This window comes from Hemicordylus capensis, chromosome 3 (genome assembly GCF_027244095.1).
Source record: "Hemicordylus capensis ecotype Gifberg chromosome 3, rHemCap1.1.pri, whole genome shotgun sequence".
NCBI lineage: Eukaryota > Metazoa > Chordata > Lepidosauria > Squamata > Cordylidae > Hemicordylus > Hemicordylus capensis.
Genome location: NC_069659.1, coordinates 353601698 through 353618678, shown reverse-complemented (window position 1 = coordinate 353618678; position 16981 = coordinate 353601698). Strand labels below are relative to the sequence as shown.

At 48.5% G+C, this 16981-nt stretch overlaps 1 protein-coding gene across 7 annotated transcripts in view; it reads left to right on the top strand.

Moving 5' to 3' along the window:
• ARMC9 (armadillo repeat containing 9) overlaps positions 1-16981 on the top strand; it is a 129809-nt gene that overhangs the window by 71284 nt on the left and 41544 nt on the right. For all 7 annotated transcript variants that reach the window (XM_053306966.1, XM_053306962.1, XM_053306963.1 and 4 more), the window contains 2 exons: positions 7447-7537; positions 8671-8729. In XM_053306966.1, the coding sequence (XP_053162941.1) occupies positions 7447-7537; positions 8671-8729 (150 nt within the window). The remainder of the gene's footprint in view (positions 1-7446; positions 7538-8670; positions 8730-16981) is intronic.

Sequence of the window (16981 nt, the reverse complement as noted above, 5' to 3'; positions counted from 1 at the left end):
TTTTGGCATCCTGAACTAAAACTCCAGCTCGGCTCAAATACGAGCTGGTTCAGGGATTTAAGTGTAACATTTTTTTTAAAAAAAACTGATTACAGGGTTCGGTGGCCTCCAGGGGTGTGTGTGCTGCTGCAGCCATGGTGGGGTGGTTCTCTGGCAGTTCTCCCTTCCCCCACCGGCCTCCCCCCCAGACGTCTATGGGCCGGTTCGACTCTTTCCGTGGTTATAGTGGCCATTTTGGAGGCAGCTGCACATGTTCCCTGGTCATTTGTGTGGCCAGGGACGCAAATGGCCAGGGCACATGCACAGAAGCCTCCAAAATGGCTGCCACAACTACAGAGAGGGCCGAAATGCCCCCCAAATGGGATGAACTAGCCCATGGAAGATTGGAGGGAGGCTGGCGGCAGGAGGGAGCCCCCGGAGACCCTGCCGCAGCAGCACCCCATGGAGGCTGCCGAACCCGGTGGTAATTTTAAAAATAAACTAAACACTTTAGAACCCCAGACTGGCCCTGAACTGGGCCTGGTCCGGCTCGAGGGTGAATCAGCTCAACCTCAAGCCAGTTCTCACATTCCTACTTGTGTGCCATGCTGGGGTGCTGAAGTACATTTTCCTGGGGTCTCCCCTTATTAGAGAGGTTGCTCTGCTCCCAATTTAGGAGTGTGTTGTTCCTTCAAAGTAGGATGCCATCAGTTGAAGACTCATCTAGCGCCTCTGACCAGGTTCAGACACAGCTTCCACAAACGCTAGATCTGTTCGGACTTACTGGCACTGTACAGCTAGCGTCCACAGAACCCAGAGCTAGCACATAACCTTGCGAGACACATGGGAAAGAATTTTACAACTAACCCTTTAGAACCTTTTAAAAATCAGACTGAAGCCACTTCTAAATATATGAAACTTATTCAGAAAATAAGACTTGCACAGAACGAGGAATTGCAGGAGAAATTGAAGTAAAGAAATATGCACAGACATTAAGGAGCAAAATAGTTAAAAAAATTAACACTGACTTTTACCTTAGTCCAGCAGTTAGGTAGGTCCTTGGCTGAGAGAGCACTGATCCCTGCAGTGTCTCCCTTTTGGACCCCCTCTCCCGGTAGCGTGACAAACTGTTAGCAGTGGTGTTGTGCTGCAGGGATGCAATCCTGGCACTTTTTTCACACCAGGGTCTCAGCAGAGATGCAAAGCCCTTGACATTCTACATAGTAGTTCTGTGCTGCTTTTGCTATCCCAACTGTTTATTACCATTCTTCCTTTCTTAGGAACATGGGAAGCTGTCATACTGAGTCAGACCCTTTGTCTGTTTAGCTCAGTATCGGCTACACTGACTGGCAGTGGCCATAACATGGTTTCAGGCGGCAGTCTTTCCTGCTGCCAGGGATTGAATCTGGGACTGTCAGCAGGCAAGTCCTACAGTGGGCTAGTGTCAGGACATCCTAAAATAAATGACTGGGAATGCCCACTGAAATGCACTGGTTTCTTCGGCAGACTCCATGGAATGCATTGGCCATGGAGGAATGCGTTGCATTTCTAAATGGCCAACAATGGGCTGTGGCCATTAGGATGAGCATGGCTGTGAGGGTGGGTGTAGCTATGGCTATGGGGGCTGCCACAGAGAGTGTCTGCACTTCTGAATTTGTGACTACATCACTGACATTTGTTAGCCTTCGGCCCCAGTATCTATCTATCTATCGTATTTCTATACCGCCTGATATGTACATCTCTAGGCGGTGTACAAATTTAAAATATTTAAAAGTTACAAATTAAAATACATAAAAATAAAAATAGCAGCAAATAGATATTAAAACTAGTTATAAGCCGTTAAGGGGTTTATAGGTAAGAACCAGCATTTTGTATTTCACCCAGAAACATATCGGCAGCCAATGCAGTTCTTTCAAAACTGGTGTTATGTGGTCCCTTCGTGTTGTCCCAGAGACCAGTTCTGTACAAATTGTAGTTTCTGGACTACATACAAAGGCAGCCCCACATAGAGCACATTACAGTAGTCAAGTGTGGAGGTTACCAGCATATGTACCACTGTTTTAAGGTCATTTGCTTCTAGAAATGGATGTAGCTGATGTATTGGCCAAAGCTGATAAAGCGCGTTCCTCGCCACCGCCTCAGCCTGAGAAACCAGGGAGAGCTTTGGGTCCAGGAGCACTCCCAAGATACATACCTGATCTTTCAGGGGGAGTGTAACCCCATCCAGAACAGGCAGATCTAAACAATTTATTGGGCCCCGGGCCCCCACAGTCAGTACCTCCATCTTGTTTGGATTCAACTTCAGTTGACTCACCCAGCCCATTACTGCCTCCAGGCAGGCATTTAGGGAAGATATGCCATTTCCTGATGAGGTCGGCATGTTGAAGTAGATCTGGGTGTCATCAGCATATTGATAATGCCCAGCATCAAACCTCCTGATGATCTCCCCCAGCGGTTTCATGTAGATGTTAAAGAGCATTGGAGACAGTATGGAGCCTGTGGAACTCCACACTTCAGTTCTCGCTTAGTGGAACAACAGTCTCCAAGTCACACCATCTGAAACCTGCCAGAGAGGTAGGAGTGGAACCACTGTAACATAGTGCCACCCAATCCCACCTCCTTCAGACGGTCCAGGAGGATACTGTGGTCAATGGTATCGAAAGCTGCAGAGAGATCCAAAAGGATCAGCAGAGTCTCACTCCCTCTGTCCCTAGCCGATTGGAGATCATCCATCAGGCCGACCAAGGTAGTCTCAACCCCATAGCCCACACAAAAGCCAGTTTGAAATGGGTCTAGATAATCTGCCTCATCCAAAACTGCCTGGAGCTGAGAGGCTACCACCCGCTCAACCACTTTGCCCAATGATGGAATATTAGTAACAGGTCTGTAATTAGCTAACTCTGAGGGATCCAGTGTACTTTTCTTCAAAAGTGGTCTAATAGTCTCCTTAAGACCAAGAAGGCATCCTGCCCTCCCTCAGAGAAGCATTTATAATATTTACCAGACCCTCTCTGATAATATATCAGATGAGATAAGCCAAGTTGATCAAGGGTCAAAAGAACAGGTTGTAGTACGTACAGTCCAAAGCAATTTGTCCACTTCCTCAGGAGTCACAAACTGAAAATGATCCGATCTAACCCCATGAGAGGAGTTGCTGGACACTTCCACAATAGACTGCAGTAACTGTTGAATCCAGCTTGGCCCGAATCTGAGAGACTTTATCCGCAAAAAAGTCATTTAAAATGTTACAGAGAGTGAGCGATGGTTCCAAATTTAAATTCAAGGGGAAAGGAGGTACATACTAGCCCCCTCACAACCCTAGACAACTAAGCTGGACATGAATTTGCAGAAGAAATGTGTGCAGAAAAGAACCGCTTCTTTGCCATGCGGGTTAAAGGTGCTATAGGGGTTAAAGAGGGGGAAGGTTCCACATTGGGTCCAATGAGAAAAGTCGCCACATCTGATGTAACATAAGTCTCAGGCCAATCTAAAGTGAAGATTTTTCCTCCAAACTTAATGTCCCCGTCCCCCCCCCCACCCCGCTCCTAAATGGGTCTTGATTTACATGTCTAAAGGTGAGTCTGATCTGGACCGATTTACCATTATAAAAAAGAAATTAAGACTATGTACCATGATAGCTTAGCCCCTTCCAGAACAAGAGGCAAAGATTTGCACTCATTCAGCAGCTAAGGTGAGGAATGTCCCCATCCAGAGCCTACGCTGAGATGGAGGTCTGGGTTTCACCACAGCCTGGTTTGGTCCCTAAATGGTTTTTACAGGCTGCTTATTGAATTGATTGCTTGTATTTATAATTGTGTGTTCCATCTGCTATTCTTTTTTAAATGGTACTTTGTATTTTTAATGGAATTTTATTAGGCCATGTTGCATGCTGTTTGGCAGAAAGGCAGCATACTAATATTTTTAAATTATATCAGTCTTCCATGGATAACTAATAGTTCTATCCTAAGCATATTTACTCAGAAGTCAGTTCCACTAACTTCCATGGGACTTACTCCTAAGGATGAGTCCATCAGATTGATGCCTCAATTAGATTTAATTCTGGGGTGAAAGAATCCCACAATTAGAGGGGCTTCCTCAGCGGTAGTGCCTTAAATAAGCAAATGGCGTAGTTATAGCATAAACGCACTGTCAATGTGAGCATCCCATGGTCTGAGCTTCTTCCCACGTGGGACTTGGACCGGTCTGCCTCTGTGGAAACAGTTGTAGCTCCAGTGAGGAATACAGAAAAGGGTTTGGACCAAAGCTGCACCTTGCCCATGGTTTACTAAGTAAGCACTGCAATGTCGTATGTGATCCAGCCTGAATCAGTTTCATCCCTCACAAAAAAAACTTATCTATAAATGGGAACATAAATGGAACTGGAAGGCATTGTGAGAAGGGTATCTGTTGGTCTCCTCTCCCTCTGACTCCTCATGGTGAATAGGAAGAGTTGATGAATTGCTTTCTGCAGCAATGAGCAGGGAAGATAACAATACCCTGATTTGTGCTAGCTCTGTCTCTGTCTGTGCCATTATACAAAATCCGTTTTAGTGTAAACCTGATAAATGTTTGTGTTCTTGGCTCTGATTCTTATCTTCCTTAGTCTGTTCTCAAAAGCTATCTCTGAAGACATGACAGCAGGGTTTTTAGATTGGTGGTTCAAATGGCTTTGTTTTTAAATTGCCTCTTATCATCAGCTCATCCTGTATCTCTTGAGGAAAGGTTTGTAATTCTGTCTCGATCAGAATAAACCCCCAGGAGGAGCTTTGATGTCCCATTAACTAGGAAGAAAATCTTATTATATCCCTGCCACACACGCAACTTCTGAGCATCTGAGTAACAGCCATGCTAATGGCTTGTACTATCGGCAAAAATACATAAAAATATGTTGGTCCATTATTGGGGGTGGGGTGGGCAGGAGGTTTGAATCTGAACTGGAACAGTGTCATAATAATTCCTTTATTACATCCAGCTAAAACCACAAGGCAGTCTAGCTTTTGCGGTTGTTTCACCGTTTTTCCAGCTTATTTGTTTAGCACTGAGTAGGGATGTGAAAGGAACCAGTGGGGGGCAGCTCGAAGGTGGGGGGGCCTCTTTAAGGACTGGAGAGGGTGCTCTTGCCCCCCCCCCAGGTGCTTTCCCCCCACTGGCATTGCAGTTTAATAGGGTCCAGCTGGGCAGCAGCATACCTCCCTACCACCTCGTTGCCTCCTTGGATTGGAAGTGACCAGAAGTACCCGGCGTGCATGTGCAGGTCACGCTTGCTCATGCGCATGTCGGGTGAGTGAGCGAGCAAGTGCGATGTGCGCGAGTGCGCACCGGGTACTTCTGGTCTGAGGAGGCAATGGCAGGGAGGCAGCAAGGAGGTACGCTGCTGCCCTGCTGGGCCGTTTTAAACTGCAGCTTCAGCGGGGGAAATGTGGCGGGGGGTCAGATCATCCTCCCCAGTCCTTAAAGGTATCCCCTCCACCTTTGAACTGGCGAAACCACTGGTCTTTTGAACCGGTTCAGAGGCCCATAAAAGGGCCGCCGAGCAGGTTCGTGCACATCCCCAGCACTGAGCATTGATGAAGGGTCCTGTGAAAGCTAGCTCTCTGCTTTCTAACTTTTTTCTGTTAGTCCTTATAAAGGTGTTCTGACTCTGTTGCTGTTCAGTTTGTATGTGATAAGGAAGATTGTGGGAGGCAGATAAGTGCCCTGCAGGCAGACTTGTTACACATACCCTTTTTGTTCTTGTGCGCATTCACTCTCAGATATTCAGGATGTACTAATCACAGTGTAAAAGTGTTTTCCAGAGAATAATACAATATAGCCTGATGAAACATCATGGAAATTAAATACAAAAATCTGACCACTCCAAGAAGTGAAATAAATAGGACAAAAATCTCTCTTTGCGAGGATAAACACTAGGGTTAAAAGGAGATAAATGCTAAACAAAGTAAATGACTTCTTCTGAAGTCAGCAGGGTTGGCTAACTGGACAAGCCACTGAGCCGACATTTGGGCAAACCCTTGGCTAAGGAGGCTACAACCCTATGTACCTGGGAATAAATCCCATTGAACACAGTGCTGGACATCTTAACTGCTGCAGTGGGCATGGGACTGAGAGCTCTGCACATACTGTGGAAGTCTTCCTTATGAAGGGAGTGTAAAGCAGGGAGGGCAAATTTCGTGGATCTGTCCTTCTCTCCAGAATGCCCTATGCCTTGCATAAATATGTTCCTGAGAGTTGCACAGCCCTCAGGGATGTATTTTCAGGTGGCACATAGCACTTCCGGGGTAAAGAGAGATGAGTAAATTTCTCCCCTCCAATATCTCCTTCTCCCAGAGGTGCTCTGCACTGCTCAAAAGTATGTCCCTGAGGGCTGCATGACCTTTAGGGATGTATTTATGCAAGGCATAGGGCACTTGAAGAGAAGGAAGGATCCCCAAAATTTGCTCTCCCCATTGCACGCTGCATCATGTGCAGCTAGGATAAGTCCTCTGCAGTTGCCATGGAGCTCTCATTCTTCATCCGCTGTGATCGTTAGCATTTCAGTCTCTGGGACTTGTGGGTCACTTTGCATAGAATTGCATTGTAAGTTTTTATAAAGAAGTCATTTCTGAAGAGGAGAATGATCCTTTATTCTCTCAAAACTTACAATCAAACACTTAATGAAAGAGAATAGGCATGGGGATCAGTGTTTCTACTGACAAGTATTATTGAACCTGCAGATGTCTTAGTACATTCGTCTGCATTCTTAGAGTGTCCAGGTGAAGGGGTTTGTGGGGGAATCATGCCAGTCACTTGCAGATGACTCATTCAGGATACGTGATCAGTGTGCCAGATGGAATTTCCCCCTGTAATTGTATTATTATGGGATCTGTATGTACCTTGTGTTCTAGCTGTAACCAGTATAAACACACACAGTACTTTTAGAGCTGGGGTTCTAGGCCGGGCTCCCAGCCTCCTTTCCCCACCTATACAATGGAAATAGTTGTGGAATTGCTGAATCAGAGGAAAGTGACAAGGAAATACTTTTAATTGTTGTGATCTTATGAGACAGCATAGACTGGAAGGGCAGGCAAAAATATTCCTTTGTCACTTTCATCTTATTCAGCTGCTACACAACTGTTTCCATTGTACAGGCGGGGAACTGATGCTGGAAGCCAGCCAGACCTGGAATGCTTCTTCATTGCACTCTTCGCTGGATCACAGTAGCTCTTCTATTAATGTTTCAGTCCAGGGAGACGGTCTTAAATCACTCTGTGTTTGGTTTAGGCAGCAGAAATGTGTCTGCTGTGGATGTTGTGGGTAGCGTCTTTTCCTCTGTCCTTACTGGTGGACAGAACAGAATGTCTGCAGTTGTTTGAACTGCTGTGCTCCTTCCACAGCCAAACCAGCAGTGTGCACCACTAGTGCTCTGACCCTGTGCTGGGGTCGCCCCTATGAACCATTGACACAGCTCTTGTTTTCCAACTCCTCCAGGAAATGGAAGACATTTTGCGGTGCTACATCGAGGAAGGAAATGCCGATATGATCCAGCAGATTGAGTTTATTATCAAGCAACTTAAATCAGGTCAGAGAGACACATGCAGTTATTATCCGGATTGCAAATCTTTCACAAGAATGCTATAAAAATGTTTGTGTTGTTCTAGGACAAAGGATAGGAAAAAGTGGAGAAGTTTCATGTCAATTCACATGACTCTCTTATAGCACAAGTCTAAGTAAGAAGTAAGCCCTATTGATTTCATTTTGGCTTCCTTCTGGTCAAGTGTGCTTAGAATGGCAGCCTTTTTCTTAATCTCAGAGGAAACCCCACGAGTAAGGATGCGTATGATTGCAGCCTTACAGCATGAGTGTAACCTTGTGTACTCATGTGTACTTAAATTCTGTTAAGATAATTTTAGTTGGCGATCCTTCCAGTGAACTGCGCATAGGACTACGGCCTTAAGCATGGAGATTTCCCTCCATGATGTGGCGTTTCAGCCCATCACAAGGCAGTCGGGCGATTGCTTTTCATATGACCAACTTGCTGTGAATTCAGCACATCCCTGCTAATTATGGAAATTTTAACCCTTGCTAGCTGGTCAAATAAGTAGCCTTCAAACGACGATTTCCCTTTATAGTAGGGCAGAGCAAACACTCCTATATATGCAAGCATAGCATTCATCCCTGTGGCTGTTCCTGGTAACTGGCATTCTGACTAACAAATTGCACATGCTTTGAGCCCCTGTGGGCACACTGCAGAAATCCTCATGCAACTCCCGCAGTCCACTAACACACGCACTATTGTAGAAGAGATCTAAGAGTCTGTAGAGTTTCTGATCTTGCTGACATGTTTCCAGTTTTTCTGAATGCTTCTAGAGTGTGGGGAACATGCTGACCTCTTGGGCTCTTTCACAACAGCACACTCGTTAGTTAATTGAGCTGGGAGAGGGCTCCTGCTGGGTACCCACAGGGCCCCAAAGTACGTGTACTTCATTATGTCAGCAGCACTTCCCCTCTGGATTGTGCCCAAAGAAGGTAGAGTTCTGCTCCTGTTCCAAAATTCCTGCACGGAGTAGGGGTTTGGATTCGAAAGCCTCCAAGGTCCCTTCCAGCTCTTCCAGAATTCTGTGATTCAGGTGTTTCTGGTGGGGAAAGACGTCTGGTGAGCTGCAAGCAAACAGCTGTGCTCATTTCCTCAATTTTTTTCCTTTTTTCTTCTAGATGATCTAGTGGATGACAGTGCTGAGTCTGATGACGAGGAGAAGGAAGATAACGACGAGGTGAGTTTTGAAAGCTGGTCAGCTGAATGTCCAGGTGTATTTCATGCATTTTAAAGCTACCCTTCCTCCAGGGAACTTGGAGTGGCGTTGGGGAGGTTGTGTGACTTTGTTCTCCTAATATCTCTGTGCTATGCCCTAGACTGAGAGAGAGTGACTTTCCTGAGGCCACTCAGAAGGGGGTGCCTCATCACTGTGGTGGGCAGCAGGTGAGAATGTGGGTCCCCCTTCTTGGAGCTGCTACTTGCTCTAGGGATGTGCACAAACCTATTCGGAGGCCTTTTTACAGGCCCCTGAACAGGTCCAAAAGACCGGCGGTCCGGGTGTGGGGGGGGAGATACCTTTTTAAGGACTGGGGAGGATGCTCTCCCCCTACTATGTTTCCCCCACCGCGTTCCCCCCGCCAGCACTGCAGTTTAAAAGGATGCAGTGTACAGACTATGCTGGAACAGAAAAAAATATACATGTGTACTACCAGGGGCATAGGGAGATTCCCGGCGGCCCAGGGACCACATTATTTGGGGGGCTCCCTGTGTGCCCCAGCATCAAAGCCACGCCCCCTATTTCCAGCCCCACCACTGCACTACCTCCTCTATTTACCTGTGGCTGTGGCAGTGGCAGTGGAGGGCGGGATTCTCAGCGCCCCGGCTTCTCTCCCCGGCATGTGACACTCTACCTACTCAATGGGAAGGCCCGTGCGCAGGCCCAAGAGAAGCCAGTGCACCAGCCAGGGAATGGGGAGGCCCTCACACCGGCTGGGGAGGGGGGAGAAGCACATAGTACACATGGGCGGGGGGGTGCACTGGGGCGGGGCGGTGGGGCCCTTGTGGGCCTCTTTACCCTCCAGTCCCTGGAACATTTGCACCCGCTCGTCCAATGGACACTACGCCCATGTGTACTAGGGACAATAAGATCATATGCCATCAGGATTTTCCTGGTGGCATATTTTCCATAGGCAGGGGGTGCTGTTTACATTGGACCTGCTGTTTGTTTTAAGAACGAACATTAGCCACCAAAATAACTGGACTGTGGACTGGCCATCTCATCTCTTCAGCTCTTGCTGTCCATGTGGCCCAGTGGAGGAGGACGCCTATCCCTCTGCAACTATCGTTTGCACTAGATTTTCCTGGTAATCATTTCTGAGGGGAAGGGTCAGTTGAGGGTGGTGAGGATAACAGATGAGATCTGGTAGTCATGTTTGCAGGCACCTTTAATAGTGCAGGGGAGTTTTACTCATCAAGGCTGGCTGGGCCTCTGTTCACACTACAATGGAGCCACATCCAGTTTTCTGCAGGATCTGGGAGTCATGTGGGAGTTGGGAGAGCCTCTGAATGCAGGCACAGCTGCTGAATATGCTGCGCCTCTCCTTGGCTCCAAGGGCCAAAGTAGACATGAGATGAATCCCGTCATTGACCCCTCTGTGTGTGTGCATTTTGTTTTTCAAGTGGAAATAGCGGTTGGGGGGGCGGCCCTCAGGACTGTGGTGAGGAGGGAGAGCTCTCTTAAAACCTTGCACCATTGTTCCAAAAAAAGTTTTCTGCCCCCTTCCCACCTTATGGCTGCCTCAGGAGGGCTTCCTCAGTAAGACGCAAAGTGCATGTCCTCTCTCCACCCCAGATGAGAGGTATTTTGCTTGTAAGCTACGAACCAACTGATCTCTTGACCAATGAGGGGCTACAGATGGCTGTGGCAACCCAGCATCTTTCTGTTCTGTGTTCAGCAAAGCTGTGCATTTCAGTTCCCAAGTCCATCTTTTAACAGTGCAGGACAGGTTTCCTTCCTCTTAGGACAAGGGCTGAGAGCATTTCCTGTGGTGGGGGAAATGCTTCTCCATCGCTGACAAGGTCTTCTGTGAGAATTCATTCAAGTTTTTAAGGGCTGTTTGGTTTCACTGACCCTCAGGAAACATCTGATGCAGGTGCTCTGCTCACACCTGGCACGTGGAAACGCCTCATGCTCTAAACAGTTTCTGTTGCTTTTTCTCACATTCATTGATCAAATGTTCCCACACAATAATCCTGCAAGGCAGATTGGGTGCTGAAGATAGCCACTCCCCTCTCCCCGGGACCACCTAGTGAGCTTCATGGCTGGACAGGAATTAGATAAATGCATGGAGGCCAGGTCTATCTATGGCTACTAGTCTGAGGACTATAGGCCACCTCCAGCCTCAGAAGCATGATGCCTCTAAATACCAGTTGCTGGGGAGCAACAGCAGGAGAGAGGTTGTGCCCTCAACCTCTTGCCTGTGGATTCCCCAGATGCAGCTGGTGGGCCACTGTAGGAAACAGGATGCTGGACTAGATAGGCCTTGGGCCTGATCCAGCAGGGCTGTTCCTGTGTTCTTAAAAGCACCATGCTGCCTGCCCCTTATTTCCTTGCTTTCAAGTATATTGATAGTCTCTGTGGCAGAGATTTGAGTGTGTGAGAGCTTTGCTCGTAGGAGAATCTGCTGTAGCTGATTTGTTCAGAAAGACTAGGGGTGCTTATTCTTTTTTGGAGGGGTACAATGATGAGAAGATCTTAAGTGTTTTCTCTCCATCAAAGCTGGGTGATGTTTCCTAAACTTCTGGGGGTGGGTGTGTGCATGGGCACTTCCTGAGTGATGTTTCTAGCCAGGCCTGTCTGAAGGTCGGAGCTGGAGGGGCGATTGCCTGTCTTCTGAGGGCTTTGTACTGCAGCACATCAGCGGGGGTGGGGGTCTCCCACAAATGATTCTTGCCCATAGAACCTAGTGACAGCCCTGCTTTTAGCTAGGGGAGCCCACAGGTAAGAGGTATGTACATACCCTTTCTCCTGCTGTTGCTGCCCTGCAACTGGTATTGAGAGGCATCCTGACTCTGAGGCTGGAGGTGGCCCACAGCCACCAGACTAGTAGCTATTGATCGACCTGTCCTCCATGAATCTGTCTAAGCCCCTTTTAAAGCCATCCTGACTGGTGGCCATCACCACATCCCATAGATCAATTATGCACTCTGTGAAAAATTACTTCTGCTTGTCGGTCCTAAATTTCCCAACTTTCAGTTTCAGAGGTTCTTTGACGTGGTCTCTGTCTTCTATACATATGGTCTATGCGCCAGTGCAGAGACCCCGCCCCCAGCCGCTGTATGCGGATGCACCACTCCTCATCCCCTCAGTCTTTTTTCATCCGTGCTCCAGTGAACATCATGGAGTCTTCAGCTTGGCAACGAGTAGGATCAAGGCTATCTTTCTCCTTCCTTATTCCTCTTATAAATGCTTGCTTTCTTTCTTTCTTTCTTTCTTTCTTTCTTTCTTTCATTTTCACACATTTGTGTGTTTTATTCATCTTTTTTCGCCCTTCCCAGAGCTCCAATCCTGGCTGGGACGGAGTGTGGTCGCCGGCCGGCCTTCAACATGTATGCTGGGCACAAGGAACGTAGTGTGTCTGCTGCGGATCGAAGATCTCTTCCCCCGATACACACACCAAGTGCCTCTTGTGCTTGGGGGAATCCCACGTTGTCGAGACCAGTCCACACTGTCGAAAGTTTACCAAACAGGCTCGCAAAAATAGGGCTTTCTTGCCTGCATGCAGCCCTGTGGGATCTGGCTATCAGTTTTTCGGAAGCCTTGTCTTTGAAACAGTCCTTTAAAATGACTGAATTGATACCAGCGGACCATTCAGCGTCTGCAGCTGCAGAAACCAAAAACCAGACCCAGTATCGGCACCCTTGAACACTTGACCGTCGGTAGATTCGAGCGATCGGGCACATTGAGAGGAGCTCCCTTCGTACCAGCCTCCAGCGGTATCGAAGACCTCCCCAAACTCTTCGGGATCAACGTCCAAGTGTTAGAAGAAGAAGCTGAAATTTCATAGACAGCTGCCAGCTGGTCAACATCTATCTTCGAATCCCAAGAAGAAGAAATTGGAAGACGTCCAGGTATCAGATGCCCCAGCGCCTAAGAAGACTAAGATGGCTTCAGATCATCCAATACAGAAATCTTAGGTATCAACGCACCCTAGTTCACCTGTGGCAGTTGCATCTGTCGTGATGGATGAGCTGGCTTATGCTTTGTCCAAAGAAGAAGCCTACTCTCCACCCACACTTGCTGACAGCACGTCGTGGTTGCCTAGGCATAAATCTCCCCCCACCCCCAGCGGTATCAAGATGATCGCTCGTCAGCTTAGAGGCAGGATCTTTCCTGGGAACATTGGGATCTTGTCACACGCTTGAGTATCGATCCCCTTTGTTGGACATGGAGGCTTCCTGTGGTGCTTGGCGCAGAGATTCTAGATCTTATGATCGATACCAGTCGGACTATAGATCAGACTACTCAGACTATGCCCAAGTCCGTTATGGGTCTCGATATCAAAAAGAGCCTGCATACAGACCGTACACAGTAACGAGGGCCTGGCGTACCCCACCCCCACACATTTGGAAGGGCGCCCACGTTCCCTCTCACCGCATCGTTCCCCACCAGATCACCATTAGTGTCACCAGAGTTGACCATGGTGACACAAATCCCTTGGTACCACCGCTGCATCAGGAGATGGTACCAGCCCAGGAGTTGCCGCCACACTGCCCAACTTAGGTAATGGACAACCCCTGTAGCACACCGGGCTCCCCTTTGGGTTCAATGCTCACAGCACAAGACCCATCGCTCCCTCTGTACCCTGCATATGAGAACGAGGGTAGCTCTCAGGATTTTGAGGTTGTATCTATGGGGTCTTCCTCACCAAATATCCAGTCTGACTCCAAGCTGGTCTCTACATCGGAGGATCTCAAGTTGTATGCTGCCTATGTGGCCCGTATGGCCTCGGCCTTGGACTTAAACCTGGGTACCCAGCAGAAGGGTGAACTAGACCCCTTATTTAGTTTGATTGATTTGGAGGCCAAGATACCAGTCTCCTTACCCTTAAACCCTGCCTTATTGAAAGTGATGAAAGCTCACTGGAAGAAGTCTTATATGCTCTCTCAACCAAATAGGTGTCTAGAAAACTTTTACAGAGTGCAGTTTCAGGATGATATGGCCTTTCTGAAAAATCATCCCACTCTAAATTCAGTCATTGTGGAGGCGTCCTTGCATAGGACCAGGAGCCATAGCTAGTCGACACCAAGTGATAAAGAAGGCAAAAAGTTAAACTCCTTTGGGAGAAGTCTTTATTCTGCTGCAGGCCTACATCTGCGTGTGGCAAATTATCAGGTCTACAACGCCAGATATAACCACTTTTTGTGGGAAAAAGTGGGTCCATTCCTGGATCTCCTACCACAAGACAAGAGGGATCCCTCAAAGGCTTTTTTCAAGGAAGCTGTTCAAGTGGCTAAGCAGGAGCTTTATTCAGCCTGACATTCAGTGGAGTGTGCTGCTAAAGTGATGGCCATGTCTGTGGTCTGAGACACGCTTGGCTTCGGTCATCTGGCCTACACTATGAGGCCCGTGCTAGGGTGGAAGACCTGCCCTTTGAGGACCCTAGCCTCTTTTCTGAATGAATTGATGACCCACTCCAGAAAGTTCAGAAGCTGCGGAGCACAGCACGTTCAATGTCATATGCTTCACCATTTTCGAAGCTTCAGAAAACTACCAGGTGGTCGTCTCATCGGGTACAGAGGGCCCCGGCCCAGCATCAGTCGCCTTCAGAATGTTCCTTTCGGGGTAACAGGTTTCTCCTCCAATACAAGTCGGGAGGCCAGTCCAGTAAACTCGCCTTTCAGAAAAAGTGCCCAAGTGTTCCTCAAAAGAAGCAATGACTCAGGGTGATTCAGGACTCGCCTCACTCCTTTCTTGGTGAGTTGGTACAGAGTGACCATGGACCAGTGAGTCCTGCAGTTATCCGTTTGGGTTACACCCTGAAGTTTTGCGGGTCATGTCCAGTCTCTGGGATTGTGGTGACTTCCTGCACCCCGGAATTGGATCTGGAGGTTGCCGCTCTCTTGGAAAAGGATGCAATTGAGAGGGCCACTGACCCCAACAGCCCCGGGTTCTACTCTTGATACTTTCTTGTGCCAAAGCCAGACAGCGGTCAATGCCCTATACTAGACCTCAGAGCTCTGAACAGACATCTGGTATACAAACGGTTCCAAATGCTTTCGGTGTCAACTATTATGACCATCCTGGACAAAGACATGTGGATAGTCTCACTGGACCTAAAGGATGTGTACTATCATGTTTCAATACACTCTCAACATTGGCACCTCCTGCGGTTCAAGATAGGGGGGAATCCCCTATCAGTTCAAGGCCTTGCCGTTCAGCCTCACCATCGCACCCAGGGTCTTTACGAAGTGACTGGCCCCAATGGTGGCGTTCCTGCAGGAGCAAGGTATACATGTGCTGCCATATTTCGATGATTGACTGATCATGGCCTGCACCAGATGGGCAGTTCTGGACACCCTTGAGATTGTGATCGATATCTTGGAGGAGTTGGGTTTCCAGATAAACTTCAAAAAAATCTCAGCTGGAACCTACCCGGTGAATTTAGTTCATTGGGCTGATATTTGACATGAACTTGGAGAAGGTCTTTCTCCCGATGGGCCACATAGTTGCTCTGCAGTACCTGGCTGCCTCTTTCCTAGCCGTGGGGGACCACAGTCCATGTGGTCCATACAATGCCTGTTAGGCCACATGTCATCGAGTACGTATGTTCTGCCTTAAGTGCGCCTTTGGATGTGCGTCATTCAGAGGTGATTTTTGGACGTGTTTGATCCTCTTCGGGACCCAGGCCATCTAGAGAGCTCACCCCCTCCTTGGGTACGGGCAGCGGCGCAGTGGTGGACAGAATTTCGGCACCTAAGTGTTGACAATCCTTTCCAGACACCTCCAGCCCGCTGTGTGGTCATGACAGATGCGTCAGAACTGGGCTGGGGAGCTCACTTGGACAAGCTTCGTTTTGAGTGGATATTGGTCCCCCACAGAGCGGATTTGACACATCAATTATCTGGAGCTGTTGGCAATTTTCAATGCTCTCAAAGGCTTCTTGCCCCTGTTGGGGGGTCGTTTTCGTTTGGTGCTGATACAGACAGACAATACAATGGCGAAAGCCTATATCAATCGCCAGGATGGCACGTCCTCGAGGAGCCTTCTGTTTCTGGCTCTGGACCTGTGGCATTGGTGCCTTGCACATGGGGTGTTGCCTCAGGCGGTCCATATTCAGGGTGTGCTGAATGTCCAGGCGGACACTCTGAGCAGAATGACTGTGGTCTCCCACAAATGGGAGCTGCATCGGGGTGTAGTGAGGGACATATTTGTGTGTTGGGGGGGTTCCAACTCTGGACTTGTTTGCTTCCCAGGACAATGCACAATGTGCCCTCCAGGGAAGGAGAGGGCAAGGATTTCTGGGAGATGCCTTCGTCCTATCTTGGGCGGGGCCTCTTCTCTATGTGTTCCCTCTGTTTCCTCTCATTCCAAAGGTCTTGCGCAAACTGAAGGTGGATTGGGCTAGTGCGATCCTGTTAGTCCCGTGGTGGCCCAGGAGGCCTTGGTTTCTGACTCTGCAGTGCAGGCACTGGACTGGAGACGTTTGCCTGTCCTGCCGGATCTGTTATCTCAGGAACAGGGACGGGTGCTACACCTGGAGGTGCAGTCCCTTCACTTGACTACATGACGGGTCCTGCCGACTTCCTCTTGAGGCTGAAAGAGATGTTAGTTGCAGCTAGGAAGCAATCAACACAGAACTCTTATAATCCTAAATGGACTAGTTTCGCCTCCTTTGCTTTGCTGCTGGGGTTCGATGCATTTAATCCTTCACTACAGGATATTTGTAACTATCTATTGTCCCTTAAGGAATCTGGTTTAAAGTTTTCATTCCTTAAGGTATTTGGCTGCCATTCATGGGCGGAATTACAATTAGGCAAGGGGAGACAGTTGTCTGGGGGCCCCCACTGCTTGGAGGGCCCCCACTGCTTGGAGGGCCCCCACATGACTCCCCATTGCCTGCCTGCCAAGACCCAAGGCCCCTCAGCCACTTGTCCTGTTCGCCCTCTCTCCTTCTTGTCCTCCTGGCCGGCAATCTAAGTAGCGGACAAGCTGCTAGACCTCCTTCTCTCCCCACCTCTCAGCTGATCGGTGGGTGGGCGGGGCTTCCAGAGAAGCCTCTGTGCAGGCCTCTCTGAAGCCTGAACTTGAGTAGGCCAGCAGACAGCAAGGAAGGAAGGAAGCAGGCAGAGTTCTCTGCAGACCCTCTGCCCAGGCCAGCCAGCCCAGCCTTTGCCAGGTAGAATGTGAATTCCTTTTTGTGGTCCCTCCCTCAGATATATAGGGATCTGCTTGCCATAGAGCTTTGATATGGTGGGGGGCAGAGGCTG